The sequence below is a fragment of the Varanus komodoensis genome, unplaced genomic scaffold (assembly GCF_004798865.1).
Source record: "Varanus komodoensis strain SLA01 unplaced genomic scaffold, ASM479886v1 scaffold102, whole genome shotgun sequence".
In the NCBI taxonomy this organism is placed as follows: domain Eukaryota; kingdom Metazoa; phylum Chordata; class Lepidosauria; order Squamata; family Varanidae; genus Varanus; species Varanus komodoensis.
This window is the reverse complement of record NW_025335279.1, coordinates 799,276-825,210: the sequence shown is the minus strand read 5'-3', so window position 1 is coordinate 825,210 and position 25,935 is coordinate 799,276. Positions and strand designations below refer to the sequence as shown.

At 43.1% G+C, this 25,935-nt stretch overlaps 1 protein-coding gene across 2 annotated transcripts in view; it reads left to right on the top strand.

The window, feature by feature from the left end:
• PBX2 (PBX homeobox 2) overlaps positions 1 to 25,935 on the top strand; it is a 32,114-nt gene that overhangs the window by 5,546 nt on the left and 633 nt on the right. For both annotated transcript variants that reach the window (XM_044419388.1, XM_044419387.1), the window contains exons 3-8: positions 17,272 to 17,516; positions 20,203 to 20,393; positions 21,919 to 22,054; positions 22,294 to 22,438; positions 22,900 to 22,988; positions 24,264 to 24,350. In XM_044419388.1, coding sequence (XP_044275323.1) covers positions 17,272 to 17,516; positions 20,203 to 20,393; positions 21,919 to 22,054; positions 22,294 to 22,438; positions 22,900 to 22,988; positions 24,264 to 24,350 — 893 coding nt within the window. The remainder of the gene's footprint in view (positions 1 to 17,271; positions 17,517 to 20,202; positions 20,394 to 21,918; positions 22,055 to 22,293; positions 22,439 to 22,899; positions 22,989 to 24,263; positions 24,351 to 25,935) is intronic.

Below are 25,935 nucleotides of genomic sequence, written 5' to 3'. Positions count from 1 at the left end.
AGTCTGCTCTAAATGAACTGGTTCTCTTCTGAGTTAATTTTATACACACACACACACATTTATATGCAGAAGTCTGAGATATATGAGTTGCTTACTGGCATCTCTTGCATTCTATTGCCTTTTAGCCGCACAGCTTATGTTACCCATTTTTACACATCATTCTATTCTGTCTGTCTATATACATAACTGCCAAACTAGAATAACCTTTTCTGTGTCTGATAGTGTGGTCTACAGCTTGTGAATGCTTATATTGTAATAACTGTCCAATCCTATACAAGCTTACTGAGTAGCCAGTGAGATCAGTGAGGACTGCATACCTTTAAGTAATTGTGCATGCAGTTGCTATCTGAGGCTGCAGGTTTATGCATGCATTCCTGGGAGTAAGCCCTGCTGAAATCTGTGGAATTAAACATGCATAGAATTGGGCTGTTTGTTAGGTTTTTTAAGAGCTTTTGTGATTTCTGAATTGGGAATACACTTTATGTCATTCTGCAACTCCCTGCCAAGAGAGACTAGGTTAGCCCTCTGCTGCTGTTCTCTGGCTAGCTGGCAAATACATTTTTTTTCAAGAAGGCCTTTGGCATGTAAGGGTTGAACAGGGTTTCCACTGGTTAGGGCTGTTTGTTTCTTGTTCTGCTTTTAACTTATTTTTCTGTTACATATTTGTTAAGAATTTGTTTTTAAATCTGGATTTCATTGTTAACTGCCTTGAGCTCCCTCTTTTGGTGGAAAGGCAGGATATATATTAAATTAAAAAATAAACTACAGAAATAGTGTGGAAATTGTGTGGGAGTTTGTGGTTTTAAATACTGCATATTGAATGTGTGTGGTCTTGTTTCTTTGAAAGGCTGTGTGGTTTGGACTGCAAATTGCCATCCTGTAATTGTGTGTATTAGGAATGTAAACAGAAGGCTGGTACTCTACATGTGATGGAAAGGGCCTCCCAGTGTCAGAACAGCCGGGTCATGTGGCATAGTTGCACATATAGACTTTTGGCTCTATTTACATCCAGTGGAAATAGAACAGGGGGTTGTTAGTGTGTTTAATTTAGCAAGTGAGAGGGGATGTAAGCTAAACTATGCAATTAGCTACTGGGACAATATTTTGAACACCACTATCTTAGATGGCTTTACATAGTGAACAGACAGATTTGTAGAGGATAAGAGAGCCAGTGTGGTGTAGTGGTTAGAGTGTTAGGCTGGGGCTCAAGTGATCTGGGTTCTAATAGTCGCTTGCTTGTGAGATTCACTGTCTGACTTTGGGCCAGTCCCTGACACTCGGACTAACCTACCTCCCATGGAGGATAAAATGGAGGAGTGGGAGGGTGGACACAGCCTTTGGCTCCTTGGAGGAAACACTGGACATGGCTATAACAAATAATGAAGGAAGCCCAACAGTGGCTGCGAGTCTTGCAGATGATGTGGGGCCTTCCGACAGTCCAGGGGAAGCTATCGCATTTGGCAGAGGGAAACTGTAGAGTCAGGCTCAGTGGTGGGAAGCCAAATTCTGAGAAGCTCAGTTCCACCAGATTGCCCACTGGCTCAGGAGCTGGGAAGGAATAAGGCATAGAACTACAGTATGGCCCATTTTCCACAATTGGGAGATCTAATCTCAACGGAGCTGCCTGCTTCTCAACAAGGGTTGTCTTCTGTGGGAACACAGCCGCAGCAGGTTGTCTCTGCAGGAATGTGAGCTGCAGAGATGTCTCCTCTGCTGCGTGATGAACTAAAGAGGGTAGATTTCCCAGCCAGGTGCAACAAGCGCCTGAAAGCCCAGTTTCTCTGCCAGGATAAATTACCTTTAACAGCCACTCCCCTGTATTTAAACCAGGATGCGGCTAACTTAGAAAGCACCTTGCTTTCACTGTGAATTTACCAGGATTTAATCTGTGTATTAAAGACAGGGCTACCTGGGTCTTTTGTTGTCATCTCATGAACTGATTCTTGTCAAGGAGCTACGTTGTCACCTGCTAAGTTGGACTGTAAAGGTTGATAGCTAATTACTTGGATTATAGCAGTAATTTGTTTTGCCAAGACCTGTGTCTTGGCTCTGGGATATCAGGTTCCTACAGCAGCTTTCAGAGGGCAAATGCCTCTGAATTGTGCTAGGGAATTGTGACAGGTGAAGGCTGCTACCTTTGTGTCCTGCTTGTGAGCTTTTGCTTGGTCACTAGGCAAAACAATATGGGACTTTGATCTGGTCTAGCAGGCTGCTTCCTCTTATCTTCTTATACCAGCTACAGTACATTAGTATTCCTGTCCATTCAGAAATACGGAATCTACTGCAAAGTGGATGTGTATAAAATGGCAGCTTTAGATAATACCCATGTTGGTGAATGGAGGCATGCTGGGTAGGAAAGCACCAGTGACTGGGATGCCAGAGAAATCTGCAATCCACTTAAATTTGTCTGGATCTCTCAGGGTCTGCCCCATGGGCTCCACAGTGGCCTGGTTTTCCTGGACTGATTTTCTTATTTTGCATATCTTTGCACAAATTTAGCTGCCAAAACGCTGTACAAAAATCACACATAATCCACACATAATGCCTGTTTTATGAAACATCTGTTGGCTACAAGTTATTTTATGAACCAAATACAAGGCATGCATTTTACTGTTAAACCACTAGATGCTTGAGGGCGCATCTTCTGCCGTAAGAACACTTTCTCCTAGGGCCTCGATCCCACCTATGCAGGGATAGCTCCACCTTCTTCCTCAGAAGAAGTGACTTTGCTTTGGCTTAGTGGAATTCCCTGTCTATATTGTTGGCCCATTTATGGCCATACTAAACCAACAGCAATGGGCTCAGTCCCTCAGATCTGGATTGGGCCCCTAAGAAGGGAGTAATAGGGCTTCATCAACTTTGCTCCCTGACATTTTGCTAGTCTAGATCGGGAATTGGCCTGGTACTTGCATGGGTACAAATGAGAGCTTTTCTTCCTGTGTAGACAGCAGCATGCCCCCCTCCAAATCAACCCCTCCAGCTGGCTATTTTCTTTCTGAATGTCATTCTTGCAATTGCTGATTGAGTGAATGCTGCCTTGGCTCTCAGAAGGACAATAAATACTCTTCTATTAAGTCAGACTTTTTTTGCTGCTGGTGCTGATTCAGTTTTGTTTTGTTTTTGTTTTTACTGTTCTGTTGGATATATTTTATATATGTTATGAGTCATGGTTTATAGTATTGTTGATATTGTGGTTTTAATTTTGCTGTAAGCGCTCATAAGTCAGGAAGTGCCATGCAAATTAAAGCTATATATAAAGCGAAGTTATAAATTAAAGTTAAAAAATATATTGCACAAAGAGGCTGTTGCTGTGGTTTCTGCTTGTGCATGCCAAATCATGTCCTTTATTATTCTCCCTCCTCTCCCTCCAGCTGCTGCATGTAGTTGCACATACATTTATTTATTTGTTTGGATGTTTGCCCTGCCCTGTCTGGTATCTTCCAGGATGTTTAGAGTCAGGCCTTACCCACTTTCATACTGCTGAAAGAAAACCTTAATTCTCCATATCCTGGCAACTGTGCCTCCTATCGTGTGCTCAACCTCTATCCCAGAAACTTATTTAGTTATTTGATTTATACCCCAGCCTTTTAGCCAAAATAAAGTTTTCCAGGTGACTTACACAAGCAATTTAACATAGATTAAAATGATTAAATGCATTAAGATACCATTTGAAAATATAATAGAGAATAAATACAGAACCCAATCCATGGACCTGCTTACAGACCAAAGGTGTTCTTCAATAAAATCTGAATTCTGTGCAAGAAATGTCCATAATTTTTGCTTCCCTGGCATAATTCATCAGGATAAAGAATCCAGTATAGGTCAGTTCATCACATAACTCCCAACTTTCCATCCTGAAGCCTGGGAATTTTTAATCATCCAGGGCTGTTGCTTCTGAGCTTTGATTGTGCAATGCCCAGATTCTTCAAGTTATGTACTTAAATACTGGCCTAGCAGCCACAGGTCTGGATGCAGAGCTTCTTTCTGCCTGAGGACTGAATTCCATTTTGGAGAAGCTCTTGGGCTGCACGCCACTGGTGGGTGGAGGCAAAGGGGCAAAGCCCAAAGGACCAGCATGGCAGTTTAAGCGAAAACTCTTACTGCCAGTAAGTGAGCCTTGCAAGAAGCATTTCAGAAGGGGCAGAGGCCTGCACAAAACCCGGGAAACTACCAAATGATTGGTTGTGGGGAAAGGGGCATAGACAATTGAGGAATTTCCTCCAGGCTTGCGGTTCCTTATGTCTCTGCTGGGTAATAGGGATGTAAATGAAAAGCAAATTAGTGGACTGGCAGAGAAAGGGACTCCATGTGCCTTCCCACCTCCTTGCTCAGGACAGAAATGCAACAGGCTGCAGAGACAGCTTTGAAGCAGAAACATAAAAGTGGCAGCCAAAAATGGCAATCTGAGAAGGAGCGTATAAGGGTTTTGTATTTTTAATGGAAATTATTTTGAACTGTGTTACATTTTACGTGCTTTAATAATTTTATGGTGTGACACTTTTACTGTAAGTCACCTTGGGTCTTTTTAAGAGAAGGACTTCTAAGAAGTTCTAAATATTATTATGATGTCCATTATTCTATCATCAGCAGTAGCATGGGGCATGGTAGATGCTTTTCCCTGGTGGGGAAAGCTCTTGCAGGAAAGTTGAGCCCAAGCTGAGGCATCGTATGACGGAATCTGATAGGATTCCTATCCGGATCAAGGTGCTCCTGCATTCTGTGCAGAAAGAAAGATGAAGCTGTTAGCTACATTTTAAAGTAACATGTAGTTTGGCCTAGGCTGTGGTAGGAAACTTAATCTCCCAACGTGTGACAGGGTGAAAAAAATAAATTCCAGGTGAAGTATTAAATATAAACTGCTAGAATTAGGATGCCTTTTTGAAAATAAGAATTTTTGAACACAAGGACATAAGAATAGAATAGCTTTGCTGGATAAAACTAAGGGGGCATTTAATCCAGTGTTCTGTTAATACAGTGGCCAACCAACAGCCCACAAGCAGGACGTGAGTTCAGCAGTACCCTCCAGCCCATATTCCCCAGTAATTGGGGTATATAGGCCTGCTACTTCTGGTACTGGAGGTAACAGGCATCAGGACCAATAGCTATGGAGAGCCTCATCCTCTATGGATTTGGCCAGTCCCCTTTTAAAGCTGTCCAAATGGATGGCCATTGTGCAAGTGAAACCTCCTGTCCTGACTCGCCCACCAATCAGCTTTAGGGGAGGACCCCTTTGGGTTCTAGTAGTATAAGAAAAGGAGAGCATCCACTTCTTCCACACCCGGCAGAATTTGGACATGTCGCCGCTTGCCTTGTTTCTAAGCTAAAAATCATTGTTGTAACCTGTAAAGAAGTAGCTGGAGCCCCTTGATAATTTTAGCTTTTGCCCTTTTCCTCCATTCTACAATAAGCTTTTTTAGATGGAGTGACTGGACTTGCAGGCAGTACTCTAACGGCAGTTGCACCAATATTTGTATAAAGGTAGTACAATATTAGCAGTTTTATTTTTAATGCCTGCCCTAATTACAGCTGCCATGGAGTTTACCTTTTTCATAGCAGCTGCACACTGCTGTCAAACAGCTTTCAGCAAGCTGTGCACCCCAACCCCAAAGATCTCTTTCTTGGCCAGTTACCACTAACTTCATGTGCAAGCACACCCACACACCTCTCCCCCTTTCTTGCTGCACATGTGACCACACCCCCCCTCCCCTTGCATGGGACTCTCACTCTGGAAGGCCTGCCTCCCCTCTACAGTTGGGGACTTTCAGTGCAACACCTGTGCCAGAGATGGAGGTGGCCATGTCCTTCTGGGAAGACTTTCCCGAGGGACTGCATGCGGGCTTCTGCCTGAGAAAGTTTTTTGGCGGGTAACTAGGATGGTGTTTCTCCTGCGGCTGTGGCAGGGGCTTGTTGACAGTCCCAAGGAATGTCAGGGACAAGATGAGAATGAAGCAGAGGGGAGGAGACACAGTGGGAGACAAAGGCATGCCAGAACAAGCACCCGGTTGGTGATGTGCAGACACAGGCTGTGTGCTCCTCTTGTCGGGGCAGCTTTTGCAAGAGGAAAACAGTGGTTGTGTGAGTAGACCACACACTAGGCAGTTTCCTGGGGCTGCCTGAGCAACCTGTAGCAGCCAGACCGGAGTGCCAGGCATGACCACCCCCATGGTCACTGTTGGTGGTGTGGGGTGATGCCTCACTGTTGTTGACATTCTGAAGGTGTAGGTGGACAGCTGCAGCATGCAGAAAAGGGAATAAAGCAGTGCCAGTTAGAGCCCAGTTGGCTGCAAGTCAACAGTTGCTAGGCAGGTCTGGACAGCGATGCACAGGCAGAAGCTTCTGCTGTAGCCATGGATGGTTTTTGCAGAGAACTCTTTGGAAGAAACATGGAAACCACGTGGAACTGCAGTTTCTGGGTTCAGTCATGAAAATGAGCCATAGTGAAGAATGGAAACCATAGAACAAACCATTGTTTCTATGTGTGGTTCCATGGAGAGCATCTTTACTACACTTCACCAGGGTTGCTGGGTTTGGATGTAACAGCAAGCCATGCCACTGTGGCTTGTCATTATGGCTTAGCCCAGCCAGAGAGAAAGCCAGAAAAAGAGAAAAGGGAGATTGCCCTAACATTTTCCGAGTTGTTTCTTAAAACTATATTTCGGAAGGGAAAAGTTGAGGAGAGCTTTATGGAAACCTGGGCTCTATTCGCCACACATTTGGTTACGAAGCAAGTTGCAGAAGCAAGTTGAGACCTTCCTTTAATGTGCTGCATAATGTGTATGATGTAAGTAATTCAAAGCTCAACTTCAGGGATGGGGATGAGGGAGCTCCCAAGATGTTGGATGGCAGCTCCCATCATTCCACATCACTGCCCATGCAGGCTAGGGCTAATGGGAGTTGCAGTCAAATTCTCATCAGGAGGGCTACATGTTTCCCACTGTAATGCTACTTCTTTCCTTCTGCGACTCTTGCTTTTGCTTTTTCATTATGAGATGGCTCTGCCAGCTTTCTTCCAAGGCCAGAACAGCTGGAGGGACAAGAGTTGGTCACCCTTGGCCTGAGTAGATAAGATTGTGGCAGAGTTCAGTTTAGGACATTGGGATGAGGAAGGTCTTTTAGTTCAAGGGTAGAGTTCCATCTTGGAGAAGCTCTCAGGGGCTCATTCCTGTGTTGGCAGGAGGGAAAGGGGGTAGGGTTGAAAATGCACCCTCCCCCAGCATATTGTGGCTTTTAGAGCTCTTAATTGCCTGCAATTAATTGCCTGCAGCTAAGCTTAGTGGAGGCCTTTCTACCTTTTAGATTGTAGGGAAAAAAAACCTTCACAAAACCTGGGAAAATCTTCTAACAGGGAGAGAGGAGGAGAAGCAAGGGAGTGGCGTGGTTTATGGGGACCCCAGGCCTGTAGCACCTTGTAGTATACTATTAGCAGCTGCAGACAGGTTGACAACTTTTTGACTTGTATTTCTGTGCTTTTTTAAAAAAAATCTTCTATATTTTGTCATTCAAAGTTTGTGTGTGTTTAAAAGCGAAGCATATCTGCTTGCTATCGCTGTCATGTGCATGCTTTTAATTAATGCTTATTTACAGTTTCATGCTGCTGTTCCTATTTGGTACATAGAGGATTCTTTCAGGGGGCTGTTTTTAACTAACTGTAGAATTACATTACAATATCATGCTTGTTTGTTTATTTATTTATTTATTTATTTATTAAAACATTTTTTATTTAATAAACATTTATTTATTAAAACATGTTAAAGAATTAGTCTTGCTTTCGGAGTAATTTTTATTAATGTACTCACTGGGATTGCTGGGATATCTTCCTGAACCATTGTTTGATGAGATGAATAGTAGCAAGTCTTGCCACTCCCCTCTGTTCTCCTGGCACTGCTGTGAGTAGGACTCTGAAAGCTTTGATTTATGGGGTTGTTTGCTTAAGTTTTGTTGGTTCAGTTGTTTTTTGTTTGTCTGTTTATTTATTTGTTTTGCTAACCACAGCTTGTCACTTCATACAAATCCCGAACTGTGGTTATCTTTAACTATGTTTTGCCTGAACCAAGGCAATTTCAAACTATGGGTGGTAAAGTGGACTTATTTTCACAAGCTATAGTTGGCATTAACCAGAGTTTAGGGTTTGGATGGAAGACTAAACTGTGGCTAATGGAAAGTGAAGATCAAAACTTCTAAAATTCTCCTTTAACCTGGAGGTACAGATGGTGAGTGGAGTGTGCAAGTCTGTGGCTTACTGCAGCTCATGCTAAACTATGGTTTGACCTGATGTTCAACCACAGTCAATATGTGGCTTTAGGCAAGCCAACTATCAGTGCACAGCACCCTCCACCTGAAGCAGGAGAATGCTAGTATTGAAACATAGGGTCTGTGGCAAGAATTAATAAAACAAGATATCGCTGATAGTACTTGAAAAATCAGCACTTTAAAAAGATAAGGACAAGAATAAGAACAAGCCTGCTGAATCATGTCAAGTATCCACCTAGTCCAGCATTCTGTTCACATGCTGACCAACCAGCTGCCCCTGTGAAACCTATAAGTGGGACATGTAACAATGCCCTCTCACCCATGTCCCCCAGCAACTGGTGTATATTGACATTCTGAATCTGCTACTAAAGGTATCAAATAGCTATCAGAATTAGTAGCCATTCTGCTCCATGAACTCGTTTTATTCCCTTTTAAAGCCAGCCCAGTTTTGGTGGTCAATTTGTGGAAAGGAATTCCATAGCTTAACTTTGCCCTGGGCGAAGAGCCCTTCCTTTTAACTGACCCGATTCTCTTCTTTCATGAATCAGCTTCATGAAATGGGTCCTTTGGGTTCTAGTATGAGAGAGAGGAAAAAATGTGTCTCTGTCTCTCAACTTTCTCCACACCATCCTTAAGTTTGTACACCTGGTTCATATTCCCATCCCTTACTGCCTTTTTTTCCTAAGTGCAAGTTATTTAGATGCAAGGATGCAGAATAACATGTTCTTGGGTAAAAATATGGCATGTATTTTGTCATCTTTAAAAAAAAGTGTATTTGCACTGACAGTTTCCACTCACCGCTGCTGGACATTCCCAGCGTTACTCAATGGCTTACACTTGACAGTAGTTTAGTGTTAATTTATTGCTGGAAAACCCAGGGATCGTTTACACCTGTTTCCCCTAGGATGCTTGAAAAAGTCAGTGTAGAGAGGCTCTGGGCTTTGTCTTCACAGACAGAAAGCAATGGTAATAGATAAAGTATCTTTTTAAAAGGCTTCCACATGGCAATATCTTTATTTATTTATTAGGATAAGCTAAAAAGGTCATACAGCAGTAAGTAGAACAGTAATTTTGCAGGTTTTACTTCTACTGTGAGTAGTTTTGAGTCCTTTTTTAAAGGGCTTTTTTGAAAAAAGGAGTTTTTTAAAAAAAGAAAGGTGTTCAAGAAATTTGATTGTCATCATCACCATCATCTTCAATACTAGTCTTCCCCCAACCTGGTGCCCTCAAAATGTTTTTGAGCAGAACTCACAAGATGTCTCACCATTGTCTGTGCAGGCTGGGCCTGATGAGAGTTGGAAGTCCAAAACATACCCATAACTTTGCAGTCTGAGGCCTTGAGACATGAGATTTTGATTAAGAGGTACTCATATTTTTGCTACCAAAAAGCAGGGAACAGGGAGGTTACCTATTCCTCCTATGTTGATAGCATAGCCATAATTATTGTGAGGTATACCATAGCCAAAGTCAGTGTTCTTAAAATTTGCACTTTTTTTTTTTTTGCCATGTCATCTTAATTCAAGAAGAGTGGGCCTTTCGAACTGCGTTTAATCACCTGCACCAGCCTTCCCCAACTTGATTCTCTCTAGATGTGTTGGACTGCAACTCTTATAATCCCCATGCAGTGCTGGCTGGATGGTCTAGTGAGGATGGCAGAAGTAGTACAATGCCCATGGAGCACCCCGAGTTGTGGCAAGTTCTCATAGATAGATAAACGCACACATCTCTTTTTGCCTCTCCTCAAAATGACTGAAATTTTCAATGCAGTGGAGAACAGCAGCAGATATCCTTTCCACTGCATTGAATGTGAGAATTGCCAAAGTAAAGTATTTTATGGTTGAATTTAAGAACATAAGGAGAACCCTGCTAGAGTAGACCAGTGTCCATTTCATCCAGCATTCTGTTGACACAGTGGCCAACCAACCATACACAGAAAACCGAGGAGGAGAAAATGTGTGCAACAGCATTCTCCTGTCCATGTGACCGCAGCAACTAGTATGTGCAGACATATAACTTCTGCTTCCATAGGTGGCATATAGCCATCAGGACTCATAGCCATTGATCACTTTCTTCTCCATCAGTTTGTCCAGTCTGCTTTTAAAGCTGTCTAAATTAGTGGTCATCACAACATCCAGAGGAAGTGACTTCCATAGGTGTGTGGTTTGTTTCTATTCTATAAGATATATATACTACTCCACTTTCCAGAATGGAGATTGTGCTTGATATTTCACTTAATATAATATGAGCTTAATCATTATTTATTTTATTCTATTTATATTCCATTTGCAAAGAACCCAAGGCAGCTTACATGATCCTCCTCCCCTTTATTTTATTCTCACAGCAATCCTGTGAGGTAGCTTGGGCTAAGAGTTAATGACTGGCCTAAACTCACTCACTGAGCTTCATGGCTGGGTGGGGACTAGAACTTGGAACTCCTGAATCCCAGTTCTGTACTCTTAATTGCTACACCACACAGAGAAGCATTGCTGTTTGGCAAGATAGTCTTAAGAAAATGTAGGATGCTGCCTTCTAATTTTTCATCTTGCCTGGTATTGCCTATCTTAACTGGCAGTGGATCTCTATGGTCTTGGGCCAAAGAGAGCTTTCACGTTGCTGGCTACCTGATTCATTTAGCAGATGCTAGAATTTCAACTGGGTGTATTTCCATTTGTATCTGGAGCTGCTGGGAATTGAACCAGGGACCTTCTGCAAGCAAAGCAGGAGTGTTACCACTGAGCTGTGGTGTGTCTGGGTAACTTGCCTCATCCCCTGAACACTTATCGGTGTGTGGATGTATAATTCTGGAGCTGAATCACATGCTCTTTTTTGGAAAGTTGAAGACAATTTGAAAAATTCTTCATGGTGTGTGTATACTCTCAGCCCACTTCTATAGGGTTTTTGTTCTGCATGGCTTCAGAAACCTGTTGAGCAGAGTGGGGCAAAAGACAGAAGATATCTACAGATGTACTGGAAAAGCAAGGGATGATGGAAACAAATACAAATTTTATTAAGTCAGAGAGGCCAAAATTATCAACTTGTATATTTTTATCATAATCTTCTATTATATTTTGGAAGAATCACAGACAAGCTTATGTTTTTCGAAATGCTTTTGAAGAGGAAAACAAAGTGGCTAGCTTTCTATAAATTCTGTTGAGTTAAACTTGTTGTACTCAGTTGTATATTTCTTTGCAACATACCTCGTAATAGCAGTTAATAATCAAAGAAAACAGAACCTTCACTACACTTTTTTTCCCTTCCCATGGGATGTACCTGGTTTCTCCCTGCCTTTGCCAATGCAGTTGACAGATGTGCTTACTTGGGTTCAGTCGTCTGTCTCCACTTCTCATGCTTCAGATAGACAGTCTGCCTTAACCATTTTTTTCTGTTTAAGATGCTTATTGAAAGCTTATTTAAAGCACGTACACACAGAGGTTTTTAAAAGCTGAAAAGCAGCTGCAACAAGAAGAGCAGAGTGAAGGATTCATGCCTTCATGGTCACCTTGGACTGTCAGCATGCGAAGCATGTGCCCTGTCACTGAGCTGTGGCCCAGCGGTACTCATCTGCACGTCTTGGCAAGCAGAGCCAGTTTCAAAGTCCCGGTAAACCCACAAAATGCACTCCCCTCAGTTTTTACTACTTGAAAATGTGATGGCAAATTTGTGGGTGCCATTTTGTTTCTTAGACGCTAGATTAAGTAACAGATTATGTTTATTATTTTGTGTATCTGTTTAATCTATTTAACATTCAGATCCCAATTTTCAAGACAAAAATGCTGCCTAAGGGGGCTTGCAACAATTTAAAACCAAAACCAGAATTTCCAGTGAAACAGCAACAAGTTAAACAAAATAAGAAACAAATTCAAGAGTAGACTCTAGAGGCCCCCTTGCATGAGCCAAAGGGCTCTTTCTGACTTAATGCAACCTCCTTGCACAAAGTAATTGAAATCCAGGGGCATGCTTCGGTTTGCACAGTGACTTATACAATGTCTCAAGATGTAGGCTAGCCCAAAGCCTTGCACAAGTGATAGATGCTAGTGCAAGGTGTTGCACTAATCAGCAAGGCAGTGGGGTCAAGTTTATACAACGTGCTAACCCAGAATTCTTCTGAATACTAGTGTATCATTCCCCTCAGTTCCTCCTGTAAATATGAGCAGTTAAACTAAGCAGGAACTTATCAGGGTAGAAAACCTCAGTGTTGTGTCTCTGCTGGGATGGAAGCCACAGTTCAGAACCAGGGTTTGAAGCTGACTGCTGGATCCAGGCTGGTTAGTAGAGCAGTGCTTCAGTCATAATATTAAACTTTTCTGCCTGGGTGAATTCCTGTTGGTTTAGCTGTTCTTGCTTACAGGGGGAACTAAGCAGGAACTGCTGGGCAGCAAGAATCAGCATGCTTGCTCACAAAATAGACCAGGATTTTGAGGAATTCTGGGTTAGGATTTTGTGTTAATGTGGCAGTGTTGTCCACTACTCCAGGGGGAGGCCGCCTGGTGCCCTCCAGATATTTTGGACTGCAACCTCATAATCTGACTATGCTTTCTCCTAGTCCTTGTACAACTGTTTATGGAACAAAACTGCTGCCAAAATTTATTCTCCTTCAGTGTACTTGGATCTATCCCAAAATCTTGGTAACCTTCAATTGAAGAGCTTGTTAAAGAACAGAAATACTGTTGATGGGGTAACAGCTTTGCTGGGGCTAACCCATGTACATTGGCAAGTCCAAACTCTATCCCTAAATGTGGCTATTTGAAACAATTCACAGTTATTCATTGATCTTAAAGGCCAGTGATTTGTAAACTTTATTTTGGAACTTTCTCTAGAGACTTGCAAAACCTTTTCTTTCTTAGCTTGTCATTCTGTTGGGTTGACTTTTATCAAAGGGCACTAAGGGTATTCTGTAACTGATTTTTAATAAATTCCAGGTTTGGAATCTAATGGAAGTAAGAGGTATCAGATGTATTGAACTTGACAAAGTCAAAGCTCTGTTTGATGGGGTTTGCATTTGGTTAAATTAATCTTAAGTGGAAACATCTGTACAGTTGAATCTGAAAATGCAAATGCTCAACCTCTTTCACCCTTTAATGTTAGATCTCCATGCAGAGAAGCTTGTCTCAGTGATGAGCACACAAGGTGGCTTTAGGCAAACCACCATCTCTCATTTCTCCTTTTCCCCATGTATGATGGGAATAATAATATCAGCCTACCTTACAAGGATGTTGTATGGCTTTTTGTAATAATGTAAAGGAAGTTCTTTGGCCCTTTGAGATAAGTGCTCTATAGGCAGTGACCTAGGTGGGAAATCTGCAGCTTTCCAGATTATCATCTTAAGTGAAAACATCATATATTACAACTGAATGTTATTTTGTCTAGAGCTTCATGACTGGACCCACCGGGGATATTTCTAGTTGTATCTGGAGTTGCTGAGAACTGAACCAGGGACCTTCTGCATGCAAAGCAGAGTTGTTACCACTCTTTGAGATTCAGAATTGCCTCTCAAAAGAACCAACTGGATTTGTGTACAAATACTATGTTTGTTTGTTTGTTTTCTATGCCACCGAACAGCCAAAGCTGTCTGTGTGGGTCATAAAGCACATTAAAAAAAAAAAAAAGATACATCATATTAAAACACATTAAAGCATCATTAAATGTTTACAGTACAAAATTTAAAACCAAATTTTAAACAGATTAATAACTTGAAGCAAAGAAAGAAAAAAGAAGAGAGAGAGCAAAAGAGAAGACCTGGTTTATTCATATTTCTCAATTTACAAGTGACTTGAATAGGCATTGCTGCACTACATCTGGGTATAGGGTTTTTAAAAAAAACACATGCTATATTCCTCTAAAACAGAAATGAGTATTTGAAAAAAATGAAAAAAAAACCCAGAAGGGATGGGATAAAATTGTGTATTGGATATAATTGACATGATGGATATGGTCCCAAAAATGCAATCAAGAACAGGGATTATTTAAATGTGGATAGTGAAATCCTAGAATATTTTTTGCAAGAAGATCTCTGGATTCTGTATTTTATGGTGCTCCTCAGTAGAACAGCTAAGTAGGGATAGGACATATTGGAGGGATGTCATTCACAGTATTGCCATAAGTCAGAGATAACCTGATGATGATGTTTCTTTCCCACCATATACTGTTTAAACCAGCGGATGCTCTCAGGTGCTGGTAGATAAAATACCAGTGGAAGTGGAATACTTAGATATATGAGGGCTGTCTTAAGACAAGAAGTCTCACTCTCACTTAGGAACCCCTGGGTCTTCCCGGTACTCTGAAACTCAGACATATTTGTGCCAACTGTGCAGTACTACTTGGTAGTATTTCTAGAGCTTTTAATTAAAGCTCCCTGATAATTTTTGGCAAATTTTGTATCTTACGCGCTAGGCCCTCTGTGAGCATGCAGGCTCACAGGTGGGGAGAGAAAGACAGCCCAGGAGAGGGTAAGTGATCGTGCAGAGAAGGAGAATGCAACAGGGAAGAGGTGGCTGGAGGAACAATGAAGGCATCTTGTCCGGGCATGTACACCCCAATCTGCTGGTGTTACTTTGGAAAACAGTTTAAATTTCTAGCTTACACACAGCATAGCAGCTGAAGAGAAAGCTTTTTAAATACTGTAAGCCCAGGCAGTATACAAGGTGCAAAACATTTTTTAATTAAGAGAATTTAAAGTTGACATGATCAGCAAAATTTCAGAATTATTTTTTAATTCTCAGGAAATTTCACTGTTGAAGTTTGACACTGAGGGATTCTTTGTTGAGGAATTTAAAGGACACACAAAACTTGAATGGACAATTGAATTCTATAGCTCCTCCTGCCCCAAAAGCCATAAATACAACAGTTCATCTGAACATTATGGAAACATTGAAGAAGTAAATCTCCAGATACAACAAAAATATTATTTCTAGAGAGTTTACATTAGAGTGTTCTAGAGTGTTTAGATTAGCCAGTGACTGTGTATAATACAGTTAAACAAACGCAGGCTCTTTATCAGGCTTGAAATGTAAAATAAAAGACAAATGTCAGAACCTGCCTGTGGTAAGCTAATGCTACAGAGTTGTTTATCATTCTCTCTCCCAATTTTTTTTAATCACAATGAAATGTAATCATTGTGGATGAAAACCCATCTTTGGCCCACTCTAAATTATTTCAGGATAATTGAGATTGAAATATAGGAGTAGTTAGAACCACCTAACCTGATCCGGTGCCTTCCATTCCCGGCAAGGCCAGAGGATGCTGGGCAACGCTGTCCAACACTTCTCGAAGGGACCAGGCTGAGGAGTCTCAACAGGAGCATTAGGAAAGTTTGGAAGACTCCATACTTAGAATGAAAGTACATGTGTATGTAGACATACCTGTGTTTTATCTGCTTGAAAGTGAGTGTGTAGGGCCCCCCTACTGGATTGAGGGCAGTGCACAGAGGAAAGGGGGATTTAAGTCTTAGCTTCTGACTACTTCCCTCCTCAGAACTCTTCCATGCACCCACACAGTTTCAAAAAGGAGAGGAGACAATAGTGGTATTAATGGAGGTTGCATTTTTCAACACTGGTGGTAGGATGGGGTAAGAGGGATGTTGGATCGGGGCTGTGTGAAGTCACTGTCAAATAAAAGCAGATACTGCAGGGGTTGCTATGCAATTAATGCGATGTGTCGGTTGACCTCCCTCCCTCTTGCTGGAGGTGGCAGCTTTTCAATGGATTAGGTCTCGTGCTTGAATTTCAGGGGCATGGTGGGTTTGGGTTCACTGTCTGTGTCTGTACTCCTGGCTTCTGTTTTTGGGAAGTCTCTGGGGAACATGATTTAGTATAAATGGGTGCCAAGGGTGGGGCTAAAGGGAGTGGATTTTATTAAAACCCCCCCTCCCCCCACAATAATTCAGTAGATGGGTGCTAGTCCTGAGGGTTGTCTGCTGCATCCTGCATCAGAGGCTGGTTGCCTACGTTCTTCAGTTGCTGGGGAACATGGGTGGGAGGTGCTGTGCGTTCCTGTCCTGCTTGTGGGCCTCCCATGCTGAACTGGGCAGACCTTTGGTCTGATCCAGCAAGGCTCTTCTGGTGTTCTTACAATTGCACAGATTGTGAGCTACCTGCACCACTCCGTGTGCATGTGAGGGTGAAGACCTGTCGTTCCCCCTGTTCTTCTATGTTGCTTGCTGGAGATTTTGGGCCTAACAGGGTGGAGGCTATTTTCTTTGGCTCCAGGCCTCTTTTGCCTCCTGACTTGGAAGAGGAGCCTCTGGGAGATGTGACAGAACCGGTATGGTTGCTCTCACAGCTTTGCTCCCTAAGTCTCTCACCACCAACCTGCCTCATCCAGCCAGTTTGCTCCTTGGTTGCTTTTGCATTTGTTTAGGGCGGTTTTGTGGAGGTGAGTTTACCACTTTTGGAGCTGTCAACTTTTGAACCAGCCTCTGCCACTGCCTCTTTAACCAGGAGATCTTGTTTCACTCCATGCAGTCGCACCAGCTGGTTTCTACATAGTGAATCTCTCTTAAAGGGACAGGAGTAGTTTATGCCAGGTTGTGCCCCCCCCCACCCCATATATGTGTGTCTAGCTGTGGTTAAAAGGAAAATGGCAGGGTGAAGTTTTTTTAAAAGTAAGTTTAGTACTCGAGATGGTAGAAAGGACAAGGAACTGCACCCTCCCCCCTTTTTGCTACTGGCTTTCGCTACGCCTGAGATTGCTTCTTTGGCTTCACTTTTCTTGGGACCACCAAGCTTCTTCTCCACTCTTCACTTCTTCTCCCCCCCCCCAACAACATATTTCTATGTCTGCCAAAAAATTTCTACCCCTTTTCTGGGCCTGCCATTGCCATAGCAACGACCTAGCAGTGACCTCATCTCCTGCCAAGTGACAGAAAAGGAAGGAGGCACCAGGAGGGGAGGGAGGGGAAGCCCACCAAGGAAGGACAAGAAGAAGAGGGGGGCAGGCTGGAGGGGGGGGGTCCATGCACTGTGCACACATACACTGATGCAGCTAAGCCGTTAACCCGTTCATTTCCCCATTTCTGCATTTCAGGACTCAGCATCCGAAGCTCACAGGAGGAGGAACCCGTTGACCCACAGCTGATGCGCCTGGATAATATGCTCCTAGCTGAGGGGGTAGCAGGACCTGAGAAAGGGGGGGGCTCTGCCGCTGCTGCAGCCGCTGCTGCAGCGGCAGGGGGCGTGTCCCCGGATAACTCCATTGAGCATTCCGACTATCGCAACAAGCTTTCCCAGATCCGCCAGATCTACCACTCGGAGCTCGAGAAGTATGAACAGGTAAGGGTGTTGAATATACCTGGCAGGGAAGCCATTTAAGAATCTGAGGGAGGGAGGAAACGCATCACTAAAAAGGGCAGTGGTTTGCATAACATTTGCATATGTTGATATGTAGATATATACATAAATTTAGAAATAATTGCTGTAATGTGAAGAAATACAGTAAATCTTACCATAGTGGGGAAGATTGTGGCTAGGCAACCTGCATGCCTGCCTTGCCCAGGTGTTAACAATGGATGGGCAATTGTTTGCAAGGTTCACTAACTTTAAACTGGAACAGGACAGGACAGCCATACAAATAGAGGTTGCCTTCAAATAGAGAGAGTTTCCTGGTAGCCCTTCAGATAGAGGACTGTCCTCTGTCAAATAGGACACCTGGCCAATTTATATCTGCCTTATTATGCAAGTGCTTTTAACCTTATGTTCTTGGTCTGTGTTTGATTGTTCTTGAATTTTGGATTCAGGAGCATGGGCAGTGCCAACTCATTCCTTGCTGCTGCCCCCTCTGTATGCTAAAGCTGCAACTCTGAGAGGCCCTGTCCTTTTCCATAGGTATTTTGAATCCTGATTTTAACAACTTGCCTGCAAGATTTTGTTCTACTTCCAGCAATTAGAAATTGTAATGTTCAATTCAGTTGTAATTGTATCTTGCGTGCCACTTAGAGAACCCTGTTGGATTACTCAGCAGACTATAAATTTAAAAATAAATACATTCAATAAATTGGTTTATCTAGATTTGGGCTGTTCCCTCTGGGAAAACACTGGTCCCACAACTCCCACTGGGAAGGAAGCCAAATAATTGCTGGACTGTAATGGTGCCTGTGTAGAATGGATAGCTGGATCACACCACTGACTCCTTTCCGACATTGTGCAGCTCCCTGCCCCTCACCTTGAAAAGAACCTACACACATGCTCTCTCTTCATGAAGCCTGGAACCGTGTATGATTGGGATATATATGATATAGGAAATAATTGCTTCATTTCTAAATTGATTGCTATGTAAGAATTAAAAATTATAAATCAGAATGAATTATTATAAAATTAGCTGAAGGAATTATGAAACAACAGAGCTGCTTAGGTTAAACAATTTTAATACTAAACTTTACAAGAACAATAATGCAAATTCTTGGCAGATCCACCACCATCTAACCATAACCAGAACTGCTTCCATTTATCACCCAGTTGCCTTTCTTTTTCAAAGCTTGAAAATGTGACAGCTTTTTTCTCTCACTCACTATACAAAGAGCTAAATAATACAAGCAAATGTACAATGTCCACTGTAGACCATAATACCTTCCAGTATAAGATACACTGTCCTCTAAAGTTTCTAAATGGCTCTTTAAAACTTTCAGGAGGTTTTTGCCTCAAAAGGACTGTTCCCCACTTTGATTTCTCTTCCTTTGGTCTTTGCCATTTCTGAGCTGGGGAATTTGGGCTCCAGACACACAGAAGCTGGCATGAGTTTGCTTATCCTTTTAGGAACCCAGAAGGCTGCTGTAGAGTGAGTCAGATCATGGCTCCATCTTGCCCGATATTGTGAACAGGTTTTTTTCGCGCCCTAGTGGGAGATGCTAAGGATTGAACCAGGACTTTCTGCATACAAAACAGTGCTCTACCATAGAGCTCTGATCATTTCCCATAGTCAGCCATCCATGTGCAACATGTGGGCACTGAGTGCCAGGGACCTGCTGAACACTTGGATGTGCAGCCAGTGCTTGAGTGCTGCTACTCCTTTTATGCAGAAACTTTCCTCTTCCCCATGGATAATGCTTGAAAAAGGACAAAGTCCTTTAATACTTTATCAAGCCTGAATGTGATGAAGAAAATGTGCTTAGGGTCTGTCCCACAAGACACCTTTGATCTATGAAAGCTGAATTTTTAAATCGGTGTCTTGCTGTGATACCACTGGGTGATCTGGTCATGTCAGCCCTATGACCTAATGATTTAAAAAAGCAAAGGGAGGGTGATTCCACATCTATGCAGAGTGACTTTATCACTGGGGAACCACTTCCAGTAGGTACTCTGGGGAAGCTTTTATTGTGCAATTGCTCTGCCACATGCATGGAATTTTTCCAGATGACATCTTTCACTCATATCTCTTCCATACTTCCCCACCATGTCTTCCATCTTTTCTTTCCTCAAAATTCAGTTAAGAGGATATGGCTGCACACTGTCTTTCTCTTGGAGGTGGTAGGAGGAGGGGTGAAACTGAACCAACCTGGATCAGACACAGGTGGCACCTCATTCCACACTAGCTACACAGAAAAATGCACATGTATGACTTGTCTTTTTTAGCACACAGCAAATTGATCTGGGAATGGAATGACTTATTGTGGAAGCATGACAAATTGTTTCAACATGAACTTGACAGCTTCGCCTGACCCTGCCCTTTGTTTGGAAGCATCCTGGTTCTTTGACCAGGGGTATCTCTGCTAGCCCTGGAGGCTTTTTTTTTTAAGCTGCTATCTTCTGCACACTCGCTTAGGAACAAGGTGTTTTGAAATCAGTCCGGCTTACTTCTAAATTACTGTGCTGCTGTAATGGAGTGTGAGGGATTAATCCATGTACTACAATGCCATGTACTATAATGCCTGTTAGGGCTAGAGGAAGGCTGCATTGCATCGGGGCTGTGGGTTCAAGTTCATATGTTCAGCTCACCTTGTGCCTCTTCCCTCCTTCCCCTCAGGCCTGCAATGAGTTCACAACCCATGTGATGAACCTGCTTCGAGAGCAGAGCCGCACACGCCCCGTGTCGCCCAAGGAGATTGAGCGCATGGTCAGCATCATCCACCGGAAGTTCAGCTCTATCCAGATGCAGCTGAAACAGAGCACATGCGAGGCTGTCATGATTCTGCGCTCCCGCTTCCTCGATGCCAGGTTGTGCGGGGAGGGCGGCTGCTCACGAGTCTACAGCGTTTGGCTGGCCTTGCTGGTGAAGCCCAAGGCCGGGCTTGCCGGGGTGTACACCCTCAGCTGGGTTGATGGAGGCCCAGCAGTAGAGGATCCTCCCCGTGCCCCCTTTCCTCTGGGAAAGGCAGGCAAGGAGCATCCTGGCCTCAGCTGATGCTTGGCAAAAGTGCTCAGGGTCCGTTTGCCCACCAACAGCTGAAAAATCCTCCCACCATGCTTTTTTCTGTGGGAGAGGCAGAGAGCACGCGGACTTTAGCCACTGCTCAGTAGTAAGCCCCGCTGGCATCTAACAGCAGTTGAACACACGCACATACACACATACACAAATCATATGCACAGATACTTCTTTGCAGGAAAGAGAGGCAGGGAATGTCCTGGCTTTGGCTGTTCCTTTCTTGTTTTGGAGCAGAAGGGGTGGGTGTCTTGCCTTTTTGATGCTGCACTGCCACACAGGTGTCAAACCAGGGCTGAGCCCTAGCTGAATGGTGCAGCTTCTGCTTTGCATACAAAAGCCATTTTGGGCATATCGGTGATACGGAAATTAAATAACAGAAGGTCCTTGGTTCATTCCCCAGGTCAGGGCAAGGAAAGAATCGTGTCTGAAACTGGAAGGTGGCTGCCAATAATGGTCAACAAGCTGCCTAACGTAGCTTCTGATGTTCCTAACTGGCTCCACTCTTCCTCTCACCCTTGGAGCTTGGAACAATCTTCCCCCAGCTCTGTAGTTTCAAGGCTGAGAGGGAGGCTCATCACTCACCACAGTCCCTAGACAGTAGTACCCTGCTCACAAAGGTGAGTGTAATTGTTGAGCTTGAATTTGATTTTTTTTTACATTTATGCACCACCTTTCAGTAAGTCAAATAGTAGGCACCAGGCAAGGCTTCTTGGGGAGAGAATTCCATAGGTGTCAGTGAATTCTGGATTGTAAATGTATGCAAATTGAACAAATGTTTGCATATTTTTTGCAGTGTTTTGGTGTAATTTATTTTGTGTTTGCTTGGGAAAGGACCAAGAATCTAGAGACAGCCCTGAATTCCTGTTTCCACTGAATGGAATTTTTATCCAGCCATTTCTCAGACTTCTAAGGTTTCAGCAGACACTACTAACATGTTTTAAAGAAACTTTGCAGTCATAAGAGGTAGAAATGAAATTTCTTCCTGGAAAAGTTCTGAGAATCTCCAGAAGCTGAATTCTGCACCAAGACTCCACTGGGCACCATTTCAGCATTTTGTGTACACAGGGCCCTGCTTTTTAGCTGACACGCTTGTTTCTATGTGGACTGAGTCTATGCGGTATATATGCTGTATGCTTTCTCAGAACATATGACTCCACTCTAATGCTCCTTGCCTCCTGTACCTTTTTTCCTCTTCTCAATCCCATATATTCCTCCCTTCACTCCAATCTGCTTCCTTTCTCTTCTTAAATTACTACTATTTCCCCCTTCTCTGCCCCTCGGATATACTTTCCTCCCTTTCTTCCCTTTTGCCTGTAGACGGAAGCGACGCAATTTCAGCAAACAGGCCACCGAGGTGCTCAATGAGTATTTCTACTCACACCTGAGCAACCCATACCCCAGTGAGGAGGCCAAGGAGGAGCTTGCCAAGAAATGTGGCATCACAGTCTCACAGGTATTGGGATGTGGGGGCAGGCTGAAGGCTGTGCTAGACAGGCCCTACAGATATCCCCTGGAGCAGGAGGAGCAACTTGGGATGGAGGGTGGTGGGGTATGGAGAAGTTTCTTTGCTGGGCTGTGTTGTCAGCACCTGATCCCCTCCTCCTCTTCCCCCTACCCACTTTTTCCATCATTCTCATTCCACTTCCCCTCCATTTTCATCTTTCCTCTCCCCTCCTCCCTCTCTTTTTTTAGGTCTCCAACTGGTTCGGGAACAAGCGCATCCGCTATAAGAAGAACATCGGCAAGTTCCAAGAGGAAGCCAATATTTACGCCGTGAAAACGGCTGTCAGCGCCGCACAGAGTGGGGGCGACTCCCCCAACACCCCCTCCTCCGCGGGTAACTCCCCTACCCCACAAAACTCCACTACACCCCATGTTGGTGCAGGAGTCCTCACTGGGTTTGGAGAAGCATGGAGTTCTCTCCTCCAACAAGCACTGGAGTTCCTAAGGAGATCCTTCTGTGACTATCACTCCCATCCCAATCTCAAAAGACAGTGCCCCCTACTGGGTGCAGAAGAACTACCCCCCCCCCCAACATATTAGCAAGCATATGAGTTCCCTTGTTAACCCTGGACTGCCCAGGGTTTCTTCCTCAGACAGATTCTCTTGGCTTGCTACTCCAGCTAATGAGCTTTGCATTTATTTATTTATTTGGGTTCATTTCTGCACTGCCCTGTAGTCAAAGCTCTCTGGACAACTGTATCATTTATTTATTTATTTTGCTAAAGGCAGCTGCATTTTCAGCCCCATTCACCATATGGCTGTGTTCCCCCTACCCCTTCCTCTGTTTTCTGGTAGGCTCTGGCGGTTCCTTCAATCTCTCCAGTTCTGGGGATATGTTTATGGGCCTTCAGGGCCTAAATGGAGATTCCTATCCTACATCACAGGTCAGTACCTTTCCTCCCATGCAAAATGAGGCCTCTGTTCCATGACTGAGTAAAAAAGATCCCCTCTTGATACATACTGTTGTGAGAATAGTGGTCAGGAGATGTGATATGTAAAGTCTAAAATGGCAGCTGTCAGGCTTGGTGATGGCATATCCCTGCATATCCCTGGGAGGGCATAACCTCAGCATGCAGGTATGCCAAAAGAACTTCCTTGTCTCATCCTTCCCTAAGCCCTAATCCAGTTTTCCCCAACTTGGGGCCTTCTAGATGTGTTGGACTCCAATTCCCACCATCCCCAGACCAGAGATGATGGGATTTGAAGTCCAACACATCTGGAAGGCACCAGGTTGAGGGAAGCTGCCTTAATCAACATTTTCAAAACAATAGAGGGCTGCAAGCTTTCAGGTAAATACACTAATGAACAGATACTTTAGTTAATTAGTGGTTGGAGCCTATTTTAATAGGTAGGAACAATCAGCAATTGGCAGGGCAGAGAGTTAAAGGTATGCTTTACTTTGGAAAGCTATTTTTTCATTTTGGTGTGTTGGTATAATAATGAGTAAAAAAATGAAAATATTCAAGATGGCCTTTTCTTCTGACAAAAAATAGTAGCTTTGGTTTGCCACAATTGCTTTTCAATAACTGACTGAAAATAGAAATTAAAAATTGAGATTCCACACAATACAGTACTTAATATAGCACTGTATGTAATGCCCTTCCTCATGACAAAGATCATTATATTATGTTTACTCCCAAGTAAGTGTTGGTCAGCAAAAGTCCTTTCCAGTGTTAATTAGAAGTGTCCTGTTGCATGTCTAGTCGATTATATTTCTTGCGACAGTGGCAGGGGAATTAATTATGAATAGCTTATTAATTGTTGTCTGAATAAATTGCTCTGGTGTTAATTTCTTTTGTGTGGGGAGGGGCTTTAATTAACGGAAAAGGCTTTAATTGATTATTGTTTCTTTTGCATTATGTTTTCACTTTTTTGCTTTATCCTGAAAGTGTTACTCTGTTATAAAAATTAAATGATACAAAATTAGGGAAATCTGCTATTTAAAAATTTACCTACTGTCTGAGAGAAAAAGGATGAGAGAGATAATAGGGAAAATAGATGGCAAGCATGCTCTGAAAAAACATGTTGCTGGATCTTCTATGTACCATTCAGTCTTCATGGCAGCCCCCACAAAACAAAATGGCATTTCTTGACTCAGTCACTTATCCTCCTGAACCTGCTGTCACTTTGCTCTTTCTCTATTTCTCCTTTATAACTAGGTGGAATCAATGCGTCACTCTATGGGACCCAGTGGCTATGGGGACAGTATGGGTGCTAGCCAGATGTACAGCCCACGGGAAATGAGGGTGAGTGTGTGTCAGTAAACTGATAACGTTTGTGTCTGGAGTGGTAATTTTCTGTCAGGCTGTACTACCTCAGACTGCATGAGAAGGCTTACAGGAAGAGATAAGGAGAGCCCTGCAGGACCAGAACAAAGACCCACCTGTTCCCACTTCAGTTTGCCTGACAATGGGCAACTTCTGGGAAACCCACAAGCAGACCAAGAAAATAGTAGCCCTCCTCTTGGTATTGTTCAGTAGCAATACTGAGTTCATTCAGGAAGTGTTTCTTTAGTCATCTGTTGTCCAAACTGGATATCCTGGCTTCTTGCTGCTTTTCTAAGCCAGAGTAATAAAATAGGTTTGTTCTTGGTTTGTAATTCCTGGTTTGTTCTAGAGCAAAAAGGCAGAATCTCCAGTTTGAACAACATGGTAAAGAAACCATTCTTGTTTAGGAACAAAATGGGAACTAATCAGCTGCATATGGCAGCATGCACTGTATTTAATTAATCTCTGGACTCAGCATTATGTGCAAATTCAGTTATGGTCACTGAACATGGAGGTTTAACTATCATGACTTGCAGGCATTGATAGACCTATTCCCATGTGACTTTTTCTAATTTCCCTTTAAAAAACATCTGAACTGCTGGTAGCCATGACATCTCTAAACCATCCAGAGAGCCATGTGGCTATTGTGACGGTCTATAAAAGTGTGACATAAATAGTGTGTCCAGTGTCCCTGTTCAGTGACTCCTAGAATAAATGAACCCTGTCCAATGACTCCAAGGAGTCTAGCAGTTTGTGAAAGCAAAAAAGCCTTCTCTGGGTTCTCTACCCTGTACACTATTTTATAAATTCCTATCATGTCAGCCTCTAGAGATTATCTTTGTATGGTCCTCCATATACCAAGATTTTAAAAATCCCCTGTACAGAAAACTGGATATCAAGAAGACAGGTTCTAGTAAAACCCTGGCCATGTTTTCCGAATGCAGGGAACTGTTTTGCATGGAGGAGCATTTGATTGTGCATCCTCCACCTGCAGTCTGAAGAGGTACAGCCAAGGCAAGTTTACCATCACAAAGGAAGTAGACCTCAGATCCTGGTTCTCTCCCCATCCTAGATCTGGATGGTGAGAGAAACTAGACACAAGATTCTTTGAGTTATAAGTGGGGTTTACTGTGCTACATTGAAGAAGTATGGCTAGAAACCAGGATTCCTGAGGTCAAGAGATGACTTGAGAGCATGCTCAAATAGTTTTGGGGCATGCTGACCAATTACTTGGAGAAAATCTGCTGCTGGAACTCCTGGTGACCAATTTTTTCACTTCAAAGCTGCCTTTCCAAGATGGCAAAGCTACATAATGCCTGGGCTAGCACATGGTTTATTTAACCAACAGACTGTTAACTTCAGGTTTATCAAGCTGTGTGAACTCAATCATTGTAGTAAAGCATCACTTGCTAACCAGGAATAACCTAGAAAGATATTCCTTGGTTTGCTGTTGGGTCGGGAACTATTGCATTGTTTCAGTGAAGGGTGGTTGTTATGTCTAAACCCAGAACATAAGTTGTTCACGGGTCGTTTCCCTAAGTTGCAGAGATGGTGGGCAAAAACT